This window comes from Nansenia antarctica (assembly GCF_963989245.1).
Source record: "Nansenia antarctica genome assembly, chromosome: 5".
NCBI lineage: Eukaryota > Metazoa > Chordata > Actinopteri > Argentiniformes > Microstomatidae > Nansenia > Nansenia antarctica.
In genome coordinates this window covers 63,049,906-63,069,645 of record NC_137690.1, presented here as the reverse complement: position 1 = coordinate 63,069,645, position 19,740 = coordinate 63,049,906, and the positions used below count along the sequence as shown (strand labels likewise).

The window sequence follows — 19,740 nt, the reverse complement described above, 5'->3', positions numbered from 1 at the left end:
ACTTTCAAGACCTCATACCGTAAACTGTTAAGAGATGAGAGGTGAGAGATGAGTAGGTGTCTGGTTGCCTCTTTGAAAAACGTTGGCCTACATACAGAAAGGACCAGGGACAACAGACATTGCTTTTTCTTGTATTTTGAGATTATACAGGGACTATTCTGGTAACACCAAAAATACATCTGCCATTTTCTATAAGTAGGACATGATGACTGGAGGCTGCCGTGAGGTAAAGGGATACAGGGAGGATTATTGGCATGGTGCCTCATACTTTGGATGACATAATGCAGTGATGGAGGAGTTATGTAAACCCATCCTCCCACTGAATCTGAGACTGGCCTGCCATTCTCCTTTGCTATTGACATCCATGGACTGAAAGACTTGGGTCATTCAAACACTCATCTTAATGTGTTAGGATAACACCGGAAAACATTGTGGAAATGCTATAGTGCTCCTTCAGTACTCCATCATGTGGACTTATGTCAGGTTGGGTCAGGTTATATTATTGTCTCACCATATCATGCCATGTCAAGTTATGCACGGGGTGAGGAAATATGAGTTGTGATCATATTTTCTTAATCACTTGTGGCAGATGGGAGAGTACTATACATGAGAGAGTACATGGAAGGCAGAGGGTGAGGGGAGGGATGTCACCGGGCTCATGAGGAACTGAAGAGGGGCATCATGGGAACAATGTTCACTCTGTGGCCGTCACAAAACACAGCCGTATTGTAAGGGGAGTCAATGTCATAAGGCATGCTCTATTGTGCTGCTCAACTGTATGTTTTTGTCCACGTTTGCCCCTCTGGCACTCGCTTGCCAGAGACCGTATCATTACATGAATCATCTTTTACACCACATTTCTTTTAGTGACGAGGAAACGACTCACTCTGCAGTAAACATGAACAGTTCGTTATTGACCCTTTGATACTTGGGGTCCATTGAGCTCTATTAAGTGAGATAACATGACCATAAAATTCATTACCAGTTGATGTGACAGATGGTCCCACATCTCTGTGAGAAACGAAGCCTGTGACTCACATCTTTGATAGATAAGACCAGCAGACTTCAGCTTAAGCACCCTGGCCTCAATTTAAACAAACTATAACCAGTTCAAGCAGATATATATTAAAATATATATTATTATTTTTTTGGGGGGGAAATACTGTACAGTGGGGTGTATCAAGCTGCAATCTTCTCCATCTGACCTACATTTTTGTTTAATTTATTTGTAAATGCTAAATGCTCCTCCAGTTGATTCCATATTATGGCCCTGTCATAATTAGGGACAGATGTTTTTTCCTGACCATATGACTGGGGAGGAAAAACCTGTGGTCCTAGTCATGATCAACCATATTCAACTCCCATTTGATATATGAATTCCTCTCTGTACAGGAGGCCAGAGATGGTATACTCAAATTATACTGGGCCAATATCAACCAAGAAAATTACAGCTCAATAAAGCTGTGAAATGTGGATGTTATAAAAGCAAGAGGAGCATAAACAAGGTCATTGTCTAATCAATAACACCAAGATCTGCCAAATTTACCTCAGCTGACAGAATGAAAGTGTTCAGGCAAGTCATCAATCAAGCATTATCTCTGTTATCTCAGGGACCTGACCTGTACAGCTGATCAAGCACATGCTGCTCCACCTATAATCAAGCACAATCATCTTCTGATTGGTGCCTGTGCAGAAAGGACGATGGCGGGTGATAGTAAAAATGGCACCAAAGTACTGTCCCTGTCTTTTGGACCGGATTTTGACTGCAGATTATGACCATTACTTATGACCATTATATGATTATTATAAATCCGTGCCAGCAGTATAATCAGGATAATAATTATATAAGAATAATCTGATTCTGTATCAATGCTGTCAGTGTTTCTTGGAAGTCCAAACAAATACTACTACTACCTCCTTCAGAATGTGAACTCTGTGAACCTCTGTGGACTCTTACCCTGGTGGATGAAACATACTGTGAAGGCAGAAGGTGTGGGTTGTGAAGGCAGGAGGTGTGGGTTGTGAAGGCAGAAGGTGTGGGTTGTGAAGGCAGGAGGTGTGGGTTGTGGGGTCTTGAACAGAAACAGTCTGAATATCAATAGGCCACAACTGGACAGGCTGTTGTTTTAGACAAACCCCTCATGACTATGACATACTGTATATCAAATTGATACTAAACATTGTGGTGTGATATCTGAGCTGAATACTGTATCTGTGCATGTCAATTGTTCTGCATGTCAATTGTACTTTGCTTTGTACTTTATGATAGTTTCATGAGGTGACCCATTATACTGTAGTGTCATTCAAAAGACGAGGCAGGGACTTTGCATTTGAGAAAGCGAATAAAGCAGTTTTGTCTTTTCACCCTCTCGCACTGACTCTGAGGGACACCTGATGAGGAGATGACGTATTCAGGCAAATGATGTGTTCCTCTCATATGTGCTTTTCAGGTTCTTCCATTGTTGTTACGGGCAGATTTTTAAAAATGTAAATACATTTTAACAACGGAAAAACATGAAAAGAAACCCTCAGAATGCATTAGAATCCATCTGCAAAATGACAATTGATCGCAGAATAGTTTCACAACTGCTGCGCCTCACTAAATGCATCATTCAGGGCAGGGCGAATGTGTGAATGGAATAAGTAGAACCATACAGTGTCACATTAACCCAACTACTGGTATGTTCTCTTGTTCTATAGTATAAAGGTCTCCTTTGTAATGTCTCCCACTAATTTCCCCACTTTTGGTGTGTGTGTGTGTGTGTGAATGAATGAACTAGCACCATACCGTTCCAAATTGGCCAAGTTTGAATTAATTACAATATTATTTTATTTGATACCCTAATGATATCCTGTGTAATGTCTACATTTACAGTTGTACATTCAAGGGCAATCACTCTCTCAGGTTATTCTCTGGTCTGGTCCATTGATTCCCTGTCAGTGTGGTCTCTACCCAGGCAGCACAGAGCGGAGTGTGGGGGAGGTGGTGTCCTCCCTGGTGTGCTGATGGGAGGGAGGTTCTGGGCAGGGGGAGAGAAGCTGCCTACTGTAGCTCTGGGCATCCTCATGCCCCAGTTAACGCTACTTTCACACATGTGGGCAGAGCGATTGTACACATTAGCATGGCAACTGGCCTATTTTAGGAGCTGTGTCTCGCCGACGTTAAGGCCGGGCCATAGAACACAAGAACTCGGACAACGGGATGGAGGGGTGGCCAGACAGTGTGGCGTGATGGAAATGTCACACGAGCACTTCGATCGCAGATTTTTCCCACAAGTTTTGGGAGATGTGATACTGGCAGCAGCCTCTTCTTGCACTGAGGCGGGAGGAACATCATAGATCAGATTAACGTTGGGTAGCTACAATTTTAGGAGCATATAATTCATTTAGAGCAGCTTGCTTCGTGATTCAAATGGAGGAGGTTTGACCATGGGATCTTGGCCTCTGCGTCATGCTGAGGACACAATCCATGCTCTTTGAGGGCTTTTATGACATGACCCACATAATCTTTCCAGAGTCATCGACAGCACATAAAGATTCCACTTTCTGAGAGATATTCTCTCTGTGGAGCAACTGAACAAAGATGGCCTTTTACTCCTGCTTTCATTTCCACTGTAGTCACAAGGATATCTTTATGTGCGTTACTCCCTCACTTTCTCTCTCTCTCTCTCTCTCTCTCTCTCTCTCTCTCTCTCTCTCTCTCTCTCTCTCTCTCTAGTACATCCCTTGCTAGCTACGTTTGTTTGTTTGAAGTGTGTATGAACCCCCCCTCCCCACCCACCCTCCCAAAAAACCCATAGAGCTCAATCCTATTCTTTCTATGTGTTGTACACTTTTCAGCCATACAACGTGTTACAGTAGTGTATCATAAGAGAATATAATCGCCATTACATACAGTGTGTTACCTCACCATCAGTCAGATTATGAAAATGCTTGAATATGTTTCTCAAAGTGTTTTTCCTTGAATGCTATGCACTTTGGTCACAGACCCATAGCTTTTCCACTTCAGCTGAATCATACACATGGTTTTAGAACTCCTTTCAGTTTAGAAATTCAACACACAAAGAGGCAGTCTGGACACTTGTACAGTATCAATGATGGTGGGCATGTGAGCTACAATGCCTACTCTATGACAAGAGAATGCATTTGTTTTTGAAATAGCACTCAAACATAAATTTAGAAGCACTGGAAAATGTGCCCTCAAGGACATTTTCCAATGGCGGGGTGACGCATCCATGGATGGTGACGTGGATCTAATTACAAAGCACAGGAACTGAAAGCAGTCTTCAGACCCACTACACTACTGTATGAAAAGGCTAACTTCACCCCTGTCATTATTCAAATAACTAAATCAAGCTTTCATCCTGAAACGTCATTATCAGCCACTGCGCTCTTCAAACCTACTTGAATTCTAATCACTTTTCTTTTTTAGGGCCTTACCTCCCACCTGATCTAGTGCAGCATTTCAGCGTGGCAAGTCTGGACATGGTCTCTTAGCTGTGCAGTTTGGCAGCCTCCCTCAACCGAACAAAGGGAGAGAGCAGAAAAACAGTAGAGAGCTCAGGCGTTCAGCATCGAGCATCTAGGCAACATTATGTAAGAGACCATGTTCCATGTCTATTTTTAGTATAGCCTCGCGAAGAAACACGGTAGAACAGAGATGTAATGAGATTACAAATGGAACATTTTCTCTGAGCAATGTACATGGGCTCTTGGAGAATAACGAGGTTGAGTGTATTGCAAAAGATGCAGTATGTTATCACATAATCACATCATCAACACAAAAGAACAACACAATCAAAGCCTAACATAAACACCTGTATGATGGTAGCTAAATCCTACACTACAGACTCGGACTCAGACTAGAGAAAGCACTGAAAATATAATTGTGGGTGAAAGGGTTTCTCGGGGGGGAATCATTTCTGCTTGCCCTGAAACAATGGAGAGGGTAATGAACTGGAATAAGTTCAAAGGGGAATTAGGGAGGAATAGGCTGCTTCGAGCTACTCATATTGCGGTGGGGAAGATGAATGGTCTTTGAAGCAGTCATGTGTGATACTGCATGGTAAATACTATCAAAGAGCCACGAGAACTGTTATGAAACTGTAAAGACGTCTGCTGGCTCAGAAGGAGGGGGGAGATTTGGGATGAGAGCCAATGAGGACAAAGGGAGCAGTATTTGATCACATGACAGTGTGAATTTGGGGTCTTGGGCACCCTGGGCCGTGCATGGCCGTACCCCCCTCTCCTATTGGAGACATCCCAGACTGAGACCAATGCAGGCTGAGAGGACGGACAGAACACCAGTGGGTTTAAGCACAAATACTCAAAGCCAAGCCGCACAGGACGGTGGAGGAGGAGGAGGAGGAGGAGGAGGAGGGGGTCATTTGGGGGGTCCCTTTGAAGGACTCGGATGAATAATGGATCTGTAGTTGACAAGCAATCGCCCCAGGTTCAGCTCCATGGACACTCCCATACCAGAGATAAAACATAGAGCTCATGCATTATGGACAAGATGAGCATGGACAGAGCCAACATGAAGGAGAACACATTGGCCCTATGTTCACTCTTCACTTGTGAAAGGAACAAGCTTAGGTTAACTCAAAATGGGTATGGCTAAACACATATGGGCCCACAGTTTGACACTGCTTGTGAGCTTATTGATTCTGTAGAACTATCATGTGGATGGTGTTAGCATCCAGATTCCAGCAGACATTTCAGGTGGACATGGTTCCTAATAAATGTTTGCCAATCAAATGATATTGTAATGTATTTGTTTAATAATTGTCTGTTCCATTTTAACTTCCTTAATAATAAAGTTGAATTTGATAAACATCTACGTAATGTATTTGAACATATCTAGGCGGATGAACTATAATATATTATATATATATATATATTATTATATTATATAATATAATATTTATTATCTGTAGCACAGTCAGAGAGTACAGGCAAGTCCCTCCCTCTAGCTCACAATACTGATGCAGGGTGAGATCTTTTAGTCTATTATTAGCCTGCAAGTCAGATCATGTTCAGCATTTCGTCTGAGATCTCTGCAATCATCAATAACTGTTGGGCTATAGCGTAATAATCTTCTTTGCAGGTTAGTCCTACAAATAGAAAAGTGTTTTTATGTTTTTAGATTTGATCTTTGATCGTATGGCCAGTTATATCATAGATAATAATAATAATAATAATAATAATAATAATAATAATAATAATAATAATTGGATTTATTTAATAATATCTTGGATTTATATAGCGCCTTTCTCAGACCCAAGGGCGCTTTACAGATTTCATAGACTGACAGAACAGAAAAACAAAACAAAGAAACAAAGACGTATAAGATAACCAAAGTATTCAATAATGACAGCAAAAATCTAAACGAAAATGTAATGGTATCGACCAAAAAGTTAAATGACAACTGTAACATGCAGCAATATACTTGAATAACTTTCATCATAGGCTAAATGTTTTTTTTAAAAGAACTTGCCTGATGCTCTACTGTGCTGATGTTGAGCTACCACTGTTTCCTTCCATTTGCCCCCTAGGGTCGGGCCCTTTAAGAGCGCATGTCAGCGGTTCAGAGACATGAATGAAATGCAGTCATTCATAAAAACAAGACAAACTCGCATACGATTGGTCACTGAGCGTCTCAGTGCTATCTGAAAGTCGATTGGCCAGTCACTTGAATGGCATTGAATGGCAACCAATGAACGTCTATTGCAGAATCCTATTTTCGCTTCGGGGAAAACCAGACGATTCCATTGAGAAAACCACAGTCAAGTTTTGTGTGTGAAGAACGCAGCAGAGAATTTTTTAACGAAGATTACGTTTGCAGAAGCGTGGGGAGAAAATCGTTTGAAAATTGTTCAAAACAGCAAAGGAATTTAATAATTACAAAGGTGAGTTATACATAGAATTATCAACTATAAGCCCATGGTTTTGCGACCGTTTATTTCCTGCGGCTTTAATAAGGCATTTACTTTGACCGACTTGCAAATCCCGTTGTAGTTTTTTCTTCTTCTATGTCTGTGGAGGGGGGGGGGCGATCTGAACGCCATTTTATTAAGAGTGAATCTTTATTTTGGCGACCATTTTCTTATTTGTAGTTGTACAGCCTACTTTGACATGTAGGCTGTTTATCTTGCGTATCTCTGCTTGCATGTGTGCATGTGAATTCTTTATCCACGATCACTTCCACGAATTTATGAATGGTGGGGTTGAGTCCTCCCCCTCCCGCCCCCACCTCTCTGTGCTCAGGGTTGAGGGATCAGGGATCACATTTCACTTCTCTTCATTGAGAAAAACAAGGGGCCACAAGAGGGGAAGGAAAGGGTGGGGGAGGGAGGGAGGGAGGATGGCGCGGGGTTGAGAGTTTAGTTCTTATGGATGGACAATTGCACTCGATTTCTTTCTTTCCTGTATTGCCATTAATGCATTTTCCCCTTCATAATAATGATTTCATAGCAAATGTGCTGTTTTGACATCATGCACAGCATACTTATTGAAGTAAATTGGTGCTCAGTTAAACTGCAATTACAATCTTTCCTTAAACTGTTAACTTTTGGCACGGACTCAATGCCATGGACTCATGTGAATGCTTTTTGCACTGAGTGCCCATCTGAACACAGTTTTAAAACTACTTACTCCCAGTCCTCTGCTTACTACAGCCTCTACATTCTCAGCCTCAGGGGGCTGGATTGTGCTTGCTTATGTAAGGCCCTCATACCAAGCATATTGAGTACATGCTGGCATGGTGGACACTAAAAACAAGAGAGGGTTGCGCAAACAAATAACAACCCAAGACAGATGAAAGGAGCAACTGTCTCGTATGCTTCAGGCAGGCAGACTGTAACGATGTCAAATGACAGGTGATTGAGACGTACTGATGGTGGGGGGGGGCCTCTGCTTTTCCGCGCCACTTTTCTAGGTTCTCCACAGAAAGAACAGACAGACAAGGATCTCCTGCTGTCACCCCTGGCCTCCCTCACCCCCCCCCCCCCAACACCTCCAGGACATCAGCGTGAGTGGAGACCCTGCAGGCAACATGGATGGCTTTTATGACCAGCAAGTCCCTTTCATGGTCCCATCTAGTGTGAGTATTCTCTACCCCCTGTGAACTCTTTTCAAAACACAGGGTTTTGATCATTTTATAGATTGTAATTGTGGAAAAAGCCAATTCCCTAATTACTCAACTGGGGGGGGGGGGGGGGGTCTGAATCAGATAATGTATAACAATTATGCTACACTAGTGTCATTGTCAATTGAATGTGGCATGTTTCATTATTGTGGCAGAAATCTCACGTGGAGGAGCCTGCGAGCAGACTGTTAAATGACAGAAAGAGAAAGTTTGTGGAGACGGAGCTGGCTCAGGACACAGAAGGTAATTCCCTTAACTGTACACATAATTTTAGCAATAGTTTAAAATCCCATTGAGAAGTGTATGACATGGCATTCATTGCAGTAGAATGTGGCTGTTCGGAAATTCTGTAATGCCGAAAGACAATTTGGTCGATTTCCTCACCTATTTCTCTCTCTCTCTCTCTCTCTCTCTCTCTCTCACAGATTTATTTCAAGACCTCAGTCAGCTACAAGAGATATGGATTGCAGAAGGTCAGTTCTGTCTTCATGCAGTTCTACTTCTTGCGTGGTCATAAAAATATTGGTCAGCTGAGTTGTCATGGCCAATTATAATGGATTTATTATTATGGCTGTGAAGAAGTGCATTGCTCTGATTTTTTTTTCTTTTCAAAAAGTATGTAAAGTAACATAATTAGTAAATAGTGAAAAGATTTCTGGTTACATTTGTTTTATTTCTTTGCTGTTCAAGACTCAGATGGCCTTATCTTTAACCAAGTCACTTAACTCCTCTCCCTCTTGCAGCCCAAGTGCCTGATGATGAACAGTTTGTTCCAGATTTCCAGTCAGACCATCGTGAGTATCTTACTTTGATATTCTTGCTCAGTGGGGACTGCCTTAAAACAAAGAAATCAACACAATTTCAACTCTTGCATATTTGGTGTGTTGACCCGTATATTTCAAGGGTAGTAAGCAGAAGGTGTCTATATGGACCGAAGGACCTCCATCAACAACATAAGTCAACTTAAACTTCCAGAAATTACTTTTGTTATTACTGTTCTGCAATCATAGTGAGCCGGATTCCATCTGTGGATGTATTCCACTACCTTTCATAGCACGGTCTGCATGTTAGATTAGGTTAGTAGTTTTACATGTTCAATAGTAGCAGTGGATTTCATTTGCATTGCTCCAATGATTATTTTCATTTAAAATACTTTCTTGTAGACAGAGATCACTGCCCCTACAGATTACACATGACACAAGTCTGTACTTATCACCAAGCAGTCATGTTAACGAACGCTTTGATTATGGGTGTCTTGAGATGTCCAGCATACAAAACCCTGCAAGCCTCCATTCTAGGAAACTATAATAATAATAATGATGTGGTTGTCCTGCATATTCTTGCTCTGGTGATCACTGCTCAGAATTGGTCCGGAAGGTGTGAGAGAGTTGAACCAGGGCCTGTTATTAGGAGTGTTGTGTGGCTGCTGGTTGTTCAGGTCCAGGTGCACCACAGCAGACTGAAGCCTGTGATGGCATTCCTTGGCTGGCTAAGACGGGCTGTGTTCCAGGCCTGTTCAACAGGCTGGGCTGTTGGCTTTGTTCTCATCTCCTCTTGCGCTCTCTCCCTCTCACTGCTTTCTTAGGATAATGTATACATAATGGCCGCTCAATGGAAGTCTTTGATTGAGCTCCAGAAGTAGGCCTTTCTAGGCTAGCGTTTCAAAACCAGAGTGAGAATAATCATGCTCTTTTTAATGCAGTGGAGGAAAAAGAGAGTGAAGCCCAGCCCATCGCACTGCAATGTTGTAATTCATCGCCACAACCAGTGCACTGACATTTTAATGCAGTGAGGTTAGGGGGTAGGGAGCACACTGAATTGTGCTATTGCACAGCCATGGGGGTTGTTGTTTTTGTTGAAGTGTGTGTGTGTGTGTGTGTGTGTGTGTGAGAAGAAGTAGTTTGCCACCCTAAGTTGGCAGTGTGCCAGCTGCTCTCACAGAGCCCTCATTCAGCAGTCCTGTGTGCACTCTGCAGCTGGGCAAAGGAGCAGTTACCGTAGGAATCACGTGGCACCCCCCCCCCATCCTCCCCTCCACACGCACACTACTGCTATGAACTTCTTAATCCTTACAACAGAATTAAAGGTGGCCGTTCCTAGCCCCAGTCTCTTTGGTCCAGTGAAATGGAAAATGCAGAGGGTGTGAGCTTATGGTTTTGTTAATGTGTTAATGTAGGTTAAAGATAGATGGCCCTTTGATTGTTTTTGTACATTTCGAAACGAAGACAAAAAGCAAAAATGTTGCTAAACAGCAGATGCTCATCCCGTTATGAAATAAAGGCGTTATGGGTGTGCATTGTTGCCACCGAGGTGTGTGTGTGTGTGTGTGTGTGTGCGTGTGCGTATTGAGTTCCTGTTTCTTTCTCTCTCTGTTATTTATGAGACTGCACTCTCTCTCTCTCTCTCAGCCGCCTGAATGATGGCCGTTATGTGGCACAGGAAATGGGAGCTGATGTGGCCACAGGCTCAACCACTAATGCCAACCGAGAGCACAAAGTTACAGTCCTGCTCTGCAGTCACAATGGCAGCTTTACTGCGGATGGAAGTCGGAGGATATTGTTATGTTCATTCGGGCGCTCCACGTGCTCCACGGCTTAAAATGCCTCTTTTGTGTTCCTTTCTGACTGTTGCCATGGGAACAATGAAAATCATTCGGCATGAAAAGACAGTGTGTGCTAGATTGTTTTATTTTTTATTTTTTATTTTTTTTAAGTAGAGAAAGTTTGGAAGGAAAGAGACTGCGTCCCTGAATCATCGCGACACTGCTGAAAGATTATGTGGTGGTCTCACAAAAAAACAAGGGTAGAAACATGTGCCAGTACTTTCCAGCACCTCGTTCCTTGTAGAAACACACCAAGCATGGATGTTGAATGCGTGTACAGTATATCTGGATTGGGTTAATCTGTTTTGCAGTTTGTCATGTGGTTTCTCTGGTTTGCCTCTGCAGTGATGTTCCAAAGGCCCCCAGCCAGTAAAGTGAAGCGGGAGCCAAGCCCCTCCAAAGACCTGTCCCCCTGCAGCCTGGAGCAGAGACTCACACCCTACACAGAGAAGTGCCTTTACAGCTACAGGTACACACACTGCTTTACACCGAAATGGCCCATTTAGTCACGTATTTTAGGATCAATCCATAGTTAACCCCTGCTTTCTTTTACCCTCGCAGTGCCTATGACAGGAAGCCAGTTGGCATCAAGCCGCTGACTCCGCCCTCCACACCTGCCTCGCCGTGTGGCTCCGCCTCCGGCCTGGTAACACACCCCCTACAGAGGCAGATCAGTCCCCCTCTCCAAGCCCAGGGGCATAATCACCCCCCTCCTCCTCACAGCCACACCTCGTCCCCAAGCCCCTCCCACCTCCGGACGCTACCGCACCCCAGCCAAAGCCAGTCGTTCGCAGGGCCCTGCCTCCCTGTCAATCACTCAGACGCCACCTACAGCTCAGAACACAGGTGAGTTCCCATCCGATCCAATAAAGCTGTAAGGGCAGTAGTGAAGCGTAGGCAGGTTGGACTCTAAAAACCAACCATAGTTGCTTTAACATGGTCAAGTTTAGCTTCAGCAAGTACATGTACTTCAGATGCATTATTTAAAGTGGTTCCAGTATTGTGTGCTCCCCTGAACAATGTTGAACCCCTCACGGCTCACTGGTATCCCATTGCCCTCTCCAGGTTCCAGCGACAGCTCTCCGAGCCCTGCCTGCCTTTCTCCCAGTCCGAAGGTCCAGCCAGGACACCGTACCCTCCTCAGACCCACCGCGCCCTGCCCAGGGACGGACGCCCCCTTTACCAGCGCCATCTGTCCGAGCCCCTCGTTCCCCTGCCCCCTCAGTGTTTCAAGCAGGAGCTGGTGGACCCTCGCTACGCCGAGCAGGGGGTCCCAAGCATGGGCCCTCCCCGTGCAGCATTCCACCCTCTCTCCATCAAACAGGAGCCCAGAGATTTCTGCTTTGACTCAGGTGAGTGTGGTTCATTGCCATACACTACTATGGTCTTGGATTGTTAGGAAACAAATCTCACTTCCTCCTTAAGTGTTTGAGGCATAGTGTTCGTTGGTGGTCAGAGACGAGTCTAGACTGGTGTGTTGTAGAAGTTGTTTCTTAGCCTCTGTCTCTATAGCTGAGATGACTGCACTGACTCTCATTTTCTAGCCCACTTTGTGGTAGTGAGGTCAGTGATGTAATATCAAATCCCCTGAACACCTTGCAGCTAATTAAAACCCCATGTTCCTGTGAAGAGATTCATTTGATTAATTTCAAAAGGAAGTGCTGAGCGAAGAGAATAATTTGTTCACATAACCACTAAACCACAAAATGTTGTAAAATGGTAGCTAGTATGCTGAGTTGAAGGGCAAAACTGGAACTAGAATCAGAGTTCCCTAATATGTTTTATTTTTTCCCTTTGTCTTGCAGAAGTGCAAAACTGCCAGTCTTCTTTTGGGAAGTCATCCAACTTTTACCAAAACAACAACAACAACAACAACAACAACAACAATGATGGTGAGTGCTCTATAATTATATTTTTATTTTATTATTTTTTTATTTCATTTTTAACAAATGTAGTTCGTCCTTCATGAGGTTCAGATGGTGGGCTAGCATGAGTGTCGCTAGCTGTTTCCTGTCATCTGGTCCCAGTCCCACTGAGCTCATGTTCCGTGTCTTGTGTTCACTACAGGGTTCCTCTACGACGGAGAGCCACACTTGTACTACGACGACACATGCGTGGTGCCAGAGAGACTTGAGGGTAAGACATTGCTGTGAGATGGATGGTCTAACCAGACTGCCTGTTTTTTAGGCCACACACACTGATTTGAGGGATTTTGATCTTAATGATCTGACAGCTTCTGTCTGTCCTGAGCAGAGGTGTTAGAGGGTCATTGAGCTCAGTGGGCATGCTCGAGTCATATGACCAGTGTTTTGGTCTAACGTTAAGAGTTTCTGTCAGTGGAATGTTTCACCTGACCTTTTTACTGACCCGCTCTCTCATTCCTCCTCCTCCTCCTCCTCCCCACTCCTCTCTTTCCAGGAAAGGTAAAGCAGGAGCCGTCAGTGTTCCGGGACGGCCCCCCCTACCAGCGGAGAGGTTCCCTGCAGCTGTGGCAGTTCCTGGTCACCCTACTGGACGACCCGGCCAACGGCCACTTCATTGCCTGGACAGGCCGCGGCATGGAGTTCAAACTGATCGAGCCCGAGGAGGTCAGTCTGAGCTCAGGATCCCAGAGACGGAAATGGAATGGGGGAGGGGGGGCTAGATTTAGGTCTGGCATGACTTTGCTATACATACAAGATTGTTTAAAAGAAGGAAAATATAAAAAAACATGATTTGATCAAGAACAAGTAACAGCTGAGAGGGTCTATATATCGATGGGTTGAACAAAAATATTTGTCTTCCTTTTCTCATCTCTCTCTCCTCCCTCTTTCAGGTGGCTAGGCGCTGGGGCATGCAGAAGAACCGCCCAGCGATGAACTACGACAAGCTGAGCCGCTCGCTGCGCTACTACTACGAGAAGGGGATCATGCAGAAGGTAAAGGCACGTTGCGTTCCAACTCTCTTTTGTCTATCCCTTGTCTGCCTCACATTTTAAACTGGCCTCCAGTGTGCCACGATGACTTCATCTGACCCCCGCTCTCTGTCGGTTTGGTCCTCAGGTCGCCGGGGAGAGGTATGTCTACAAGTTTACGTGTGACCCGGAGGCGCTGTTCTCCATGGCCTTCCCAGACAACCAGAGGCCCAGCCTGAAGTCAGACCCAGACAGCCTACCTCTGCCGGACGACGCAGACACCGTCCCCCTGGCCCATTATGAGGAAGGGGGCGTCTACCAGGCGGACAGGGGGGAGCAGGGCGTCTCAGGACTGGCATTCCCTGATAGATACGCGTTCTGAACCTGTCCCAACACACACACACACACACACACACACACACACACCCAGAGCCCAAACTGCTGAGCGGACTTGGAGATCTCTGGAGACTACCCCCCCCCCCCACACACACACACACACACACACACACCATATCCTCAACCACTACTCCTCTGACCTTTTGTCAGTCTTGAGATTACCCCCCCCCCCCACACACACACACACCACCTCCAGAGAGAGAGAGCCTATGCCACGTTGCTCTGTGCCCTCTTTCATCCCCTATTGAACTGTATTATGGGTAATGAGGTCCTTCAGACAACCCGTGAGGACTCCAGCAGCCTCTCAGAACCCAGTTTGCCTGCCATCAGTGTTTATGGAGTTCAGACTGGAAGCCTGTCAGAAGTCAGGGTTGTTATGAGTGTGCACGAACTGTAGCCACGCTGTTTTCTTTTCACCATCTGCTCATGGTATGTTCACGTTGGCGAATGACCAAGGATCTTATGACACTGTTTGTCCATTGAGATCTTTTGAGTTGTTTTATGGCTCTGTTCCAATCCAACAAACAGAACAGCGCATTCAGAAAAGGGGCTTGATCTTGGAGAGAAAATATGATTCCCATGAAACTTACTACAGAAGATTGTTGTGTAACGGGCCGTGTATCCAATGGTTTGTCAATAGCAGGCAACTGTTTGTGGTTTAGACCTCTGTTTTTTTGTGTGTTTTTACTGCACAACATACCACAGCTTTGGGGTTGTTCAGAATGTACTGGACTGTCCTCAGAGCTCAGTCCTTACAATCAAGATCCAAACTCTGGGAACTGTATTTCTCACCCCCAAAAAACAAACATTAAATGCTCTTTTACTCCTCACTTTGAAGTGTAACAGATGATCGTTCCAAACGACGTTTTTGGTCATTTTGTTGTAAAATATAAAAGGGATACACAACCGTATTTTTTCCTGGAGCTTTGACTTTATATATAAAAAGTATATTGAAACATGCTTTGTGTACTATTTTTCTTGTGTTCAAAGTGTACTTTTATGGCACTATGGTCCCGTGAGAGTTTTCTTTTTGTAACGACAGGTACTACAACTGCCAGATGGTCCCTTCCCCCCGAAATATTATTCTGCCAATATTAAGCTAACAAGGGAAAGGTCCTCCTCCTTGCATGATGTTCCCACAGACAGCTGTACCGACCTATTGCTGAACCGAGACTTCTCTGCTTTTTGTATAGTTTGTTATTGGGGCTGAATGGACAAAAATCTGTAAATGTATATGAATATATTTTTGCAAAGTCTGCATTTGTATGACATTGTATACGCTGGAAAGTTATGCCTGATACTGTTCTGCATCCTTTGATTAATCTCACGAGGCTTGCGTAAACCGTGTGTATCAGTGTGTTTTTATATGGTTATCTGTCTTATACATGTGGCGTGGGGGTGTCTGTCCACTACAGTAATGCTCGCAGGCACTTGCACAAGTGAGACCCACCCCCCCAAATACAATGTGTGCCTTCCACTGCTTTGGTTGATGATCTTTACTGGATACAATAAACTATACTTTCTGCTTCACCTTCGTCTGTGTGTTATTCTTCTTATTATGGAATAATAATTTATTAATTAATTACATTTTCAACAACCTTCACTGATGTGCAATTGTGGTCAAAGGGAAGTTTGTGTCACGTCATTCATTCCTGATTCTTGCTAATATACTTATATAAAAGACAAAAATATAGTTTTATTGCCATGCAGTCAATTGTTGGAATTTGGGCAATTTAGGCAATTTTATGCTCTAGGCAAGGGGTCTGTCATAGATGGCAATCCTGGAGCAATTAGGGGTTCTGTGCCTTGCTCAAGGACACCTTGACACGTGGCCAGCCGGGGTTAGAACCGCTGAGCTGCCGACCCTGCGATCATTAGACGCCGGCTCTACCTCCTGAGCCACAGCTGCCCTTAATATACAAAATAGTATCATGCATACATTGTCATCTTGTTACAATATCGACTAAAAGAGTAACTGCTGCACTAGCAACAGCTAATTGGGATACTAAAACCGATACGCTGTTTGTCTCATGGGGCATTTGCAAAGGGTTGATCAGTAGAATTCCACCTGTCTTTGGTGTTATCCCAGCACAGACTTAACTGTGGGAGGGGAGTCAGTTCATGTCTGTGTTGAACCGACTCGTTTAAACAAACCTCTGATTAACCTACACTTTCCCATCCCTTAGCCCATCAATCCCATTGCTCACTGGCGTCATGGTCATTGTGTCAGTAGGGTTTGAGCCGTAGGGCCTAATCCTGCTGACGACTTGATCCTTTTGGCACAATTACAGTGATCACACGGAACTGATCTCTTGGCTGCTCTTCATCATGGAAACAGTGACTGCCCTGTGTAGGCAGTACCCGACACACACACCAGCTCTGACATAACTCAGTTAATGTCGTGTATTCTTATTGGTTATGAATCAAACAACAGCTAGTGAGTTTAAGATGATTTAATCCGAGTTACAAACAGATTTATACATACACGTGTTTAAGCTGGGGCCTGGTGACAAAAAGAGAGCGCTTCCTCCCTTCCTCGCTGGTTTTCCCCAGTTTCCTAGATCCCTCCCTCTTATGCAAAATACAGTCACAGGTCATAGCCTATCACCTTATCCAGATGGCCATGAGGGCCGTCCCCTGTGATGTCACCACAGCCCCAAGTCCGAGGGGCTGGTCAGATTACAAGAACCATTGCACAACACTAGAAAATAGGATATATATAGTAGAAAATATACGACACATCCCCCCTCGGACCACCCAGAGGGTGTTCCGAAACTAAACGACCACAAAACAAAAACAAAAACACAAAACCCCACATAAAAAAATAAAAAAAATAAAAAATATTTTTTTTTTTTTTTTTTTTTTAAAAACAACAACAAACAGAAAAACTACACCAACACACAACACAAGAAGCACAATAACACAGACCAACCCAGGACCAGTATTAGGAACCAAAGATATCATAAACAAAAAATAGAAAACAACCAATAATAAAAAGAATTTTGAAAATAACAATCACAATTAAACTAAACACAGTTTATCATGCACAAATCAATACAGAAACTTCCAACGACCGATGTTTTCTTTGTCCTTGAAGCGTCGGGGTCAGAGGTTACTAGCACTTGTACCCAGTTGGAGAACAGCCTTTACCGCTGTCTCAGATTGATAACACTTCCATAGTCAGGAGCTTTCCATTTTCGTTGCGCTAGGAACAGAACCTCTCTCCTAGCTTTGTATAACCACCACATCACTTCTCAACTGACCTCAATCACACGATATAGAAACAAACAAACAATACACAAATAATGACATTCAGTTATCATAACACATAATTCTCCAACAGTAAGCATAGGCCAAAGGGAATGCATTAATGCATAGATCTTCACCTCAGGTGAGGACTAGTCTTCTGAAAAGTTCATTAACGTGGACTGAGTGACTGATTTTCCAAAAACAGTCAATGAGGCCCTGCCTTCTAAGAAAGTCAAAAATCATGTCTGCTATAATAGGTGCTCCTATCTTGGCAAAATAAGTTTCCCATGCCCCTAAGACCGTTTCCAGCCATGCTATCATCTGCTGACCATTCCCGTCGTTCCCTTTGATCTGCTGCTTCACTACCCTATTCATAGTCTTTAATCTTTTCCTAACTGGTCGTCGTCCGTCAGTGTCATTGAGGTTCAGGTAGCCGCCTGGTCCCCTCCCACGCTGATCAAGGTCTGGGGAGTCGCCCTCAGCATCATCTGAAGCATGGTGCAGGCACTCGCCAGCATCCCCAGTAGCACAGGTGTCCAGGCTTTGGACACCCCCAGGCTGGACCTCCAGACTGTCAACACTCTCTGCTTCGTTGGTTTCTGGTTCATTGGCATCTGGACAGCTTTCCGCTGTCCCCTCGGTTTCAGGCACTGCCGGTAATGTCACTGGCTGTAACACTGGCATTGCCACTGGCTCTGGCAACACCACAGCATCTCCTCGTAGCTCCTCCTTCTCAGGTTCTCTGGGGACCTCGGCACCTGTTGGCACAACATCCTGCCTACTCTGTACATCCACCCCCCTGTCCACCACCCGTGGCCCTATTGGGGTAGGGATATGCCCAGACACCACTGGTGTACCCACTCTGATGTTGTTTCTCCAACAGACCCCACATTGACCTAAAGCATGGTCAATCTGTTCCATCAAATATGGACTCCAAAACCCATATTTCTTGGTAATCTTGCGTCTTACCTCCCCCCTAGCCACATGTGCTAATCCATGAGCTTCCTGTATTAACATGCCTAATAAATCTGAGGGTGCTACAACCAACCCCTCATGATTCCTCCATAGACCTGTGTCATCCTGACTTGCCCCCCTTGCTAGCCAAACGCTCTTGTCTAACGTAGTTACTCTACTCTGTAACATCAATAAATCCTCAAGTGTGACCATGCCCTGTAATTGCTTTTCATGTGTGACCAGAAGACCTTTACCTGCCTTGTCTGCTCCTGTAATGGCTTTGGCTGCATCCTCTGCAGCCCTGTTACCTTGTGTGACATGTGATGAGTCAGACCTGTGTGTGGCACACTTCACTATAGCTAATTCCTTTGGCTTCATCATGGCTTGTAACAGCTTCATGATCTGTGCGTGATGCTGTATAGGCGTACCATCAGTTCTCTTAAAACCCCGCCCCCTCCATACAGCTCCATTAAAATGACAAACATTATGTGCATAGGCAGAGTCGGTGTACACTGTCACTCTCCGTCCGGTTCCCAAGTTGCATGCTTCTGTGAGGGCAATCAATTCAGCCAACTGAGCCGAGCAAGGCTGAGGAACTGCCTCAGCCTGTTCTACAATAAACTTTGAATTCTGTGCTTTAACTAAGGAATACCCAGCGCACAACGTTTCTCCTACCCCGTAACAAGACCCATCAACCCAATATTCTATATCAGCTCCCTTTAAAGGCAAAGCTTGTAGGTCTGTTCTATGCTTAATCACTTTGGCTGTCGATGGAACCTGAGCACCGCTGTCAGGTGTGCATTTTACTGTACAGTTCAATTGGCATAGAGCATCTCTCCCTAGCAGCCCTGTTGGCGTGTGTTCTGACACAAGTGTTGACAGAGTTGCTCTCTGTCCCTTGTACTCTAAGTCTACAAGCTCAGTTGTAGGAATCAGCTGTTTAATTCCCTCAAATCCGATTGTCTTCACATATTCTCTAGACATAGGGAGGTGCGTGGCGCCTTCAGGCTTCTGTGTCACCACCAGCTGGCACCTCCCACTCGGATCTTCCGGGCACCCCTATAGGCCAGCTGCTGGGCCTCCGTAAGGGTTCATCACTCCTGGAGCAGGTGTAGTAGGGGGCCAATATCCTCCTCCTTGGCTCCCCCCTGCGCCCCCCTGGGGCCTGTTGCAGCAGGCACAGGCTAGATGTCCATTCTGGTCACATTGGCATGGTTCTAGCATCTCCTTCCCTGCTGCTGTCCATCCCCCTGGTGGTGGTCCTTGGCCAGGCTGTGTGTACATCTGGCATGGAACCGCTTGCACCCCTGGTGGCCCTTGTGGGTATGGATACCCCCCTTGTGGCCCCTGTGGGTAGGACTGGTAAGTAGCAGGATACCCCCCTTGTGGCCCCTGTGAGTAGGACTGGTAAGTAGCAGTCTGCACTCCAGGTGGCTGTTGCTGTGGGGCTAAAGCCTGCACTCCCTCTATGTTCCTCTCGCTTTCAGTCAATCGCAAATG

General features: G+C 44.8%; 1 protein-coding gene across 1 annotated transcript; it reads left to right on the top strand.

Moving 5' to 3' along the window:
- Positions 1-6,864: 6,864 nt before the first annotated feature.
- On the top strand, positions 6,865-14,023 carry LOC308158511 (ETS translocation variant 5-like; the record flags this gene model as incomplete). Its single annotated transcript, XM_080532150.1, has 13 exons — positions 6,865-6,908; positions 7,937-8,101; positions 8,302-8,389; positions 8,572-8,619; positions 8,890-8,940; positions 11,094-11,217; positions 11,310-11,594; positions 11,814-12,100; positions 12,554-12,640; positions 12,816-12,884; positions 13,167-13,336; positions 13,564-13,671; positions 13,790-14,023. Exons 2-13 carry the CDS (start codon positions 8,054-8,056, stop codon positions 14,021-14,023), a joined length of 1,599 nt encoding a protein of 532 aa, XP_080388276.1. The 5' UTR covers positions 6,865-6,908; positions 7,937-8,053.
- Positions 14,024-19,740: the final 5,717 nt, after the last annotated feature.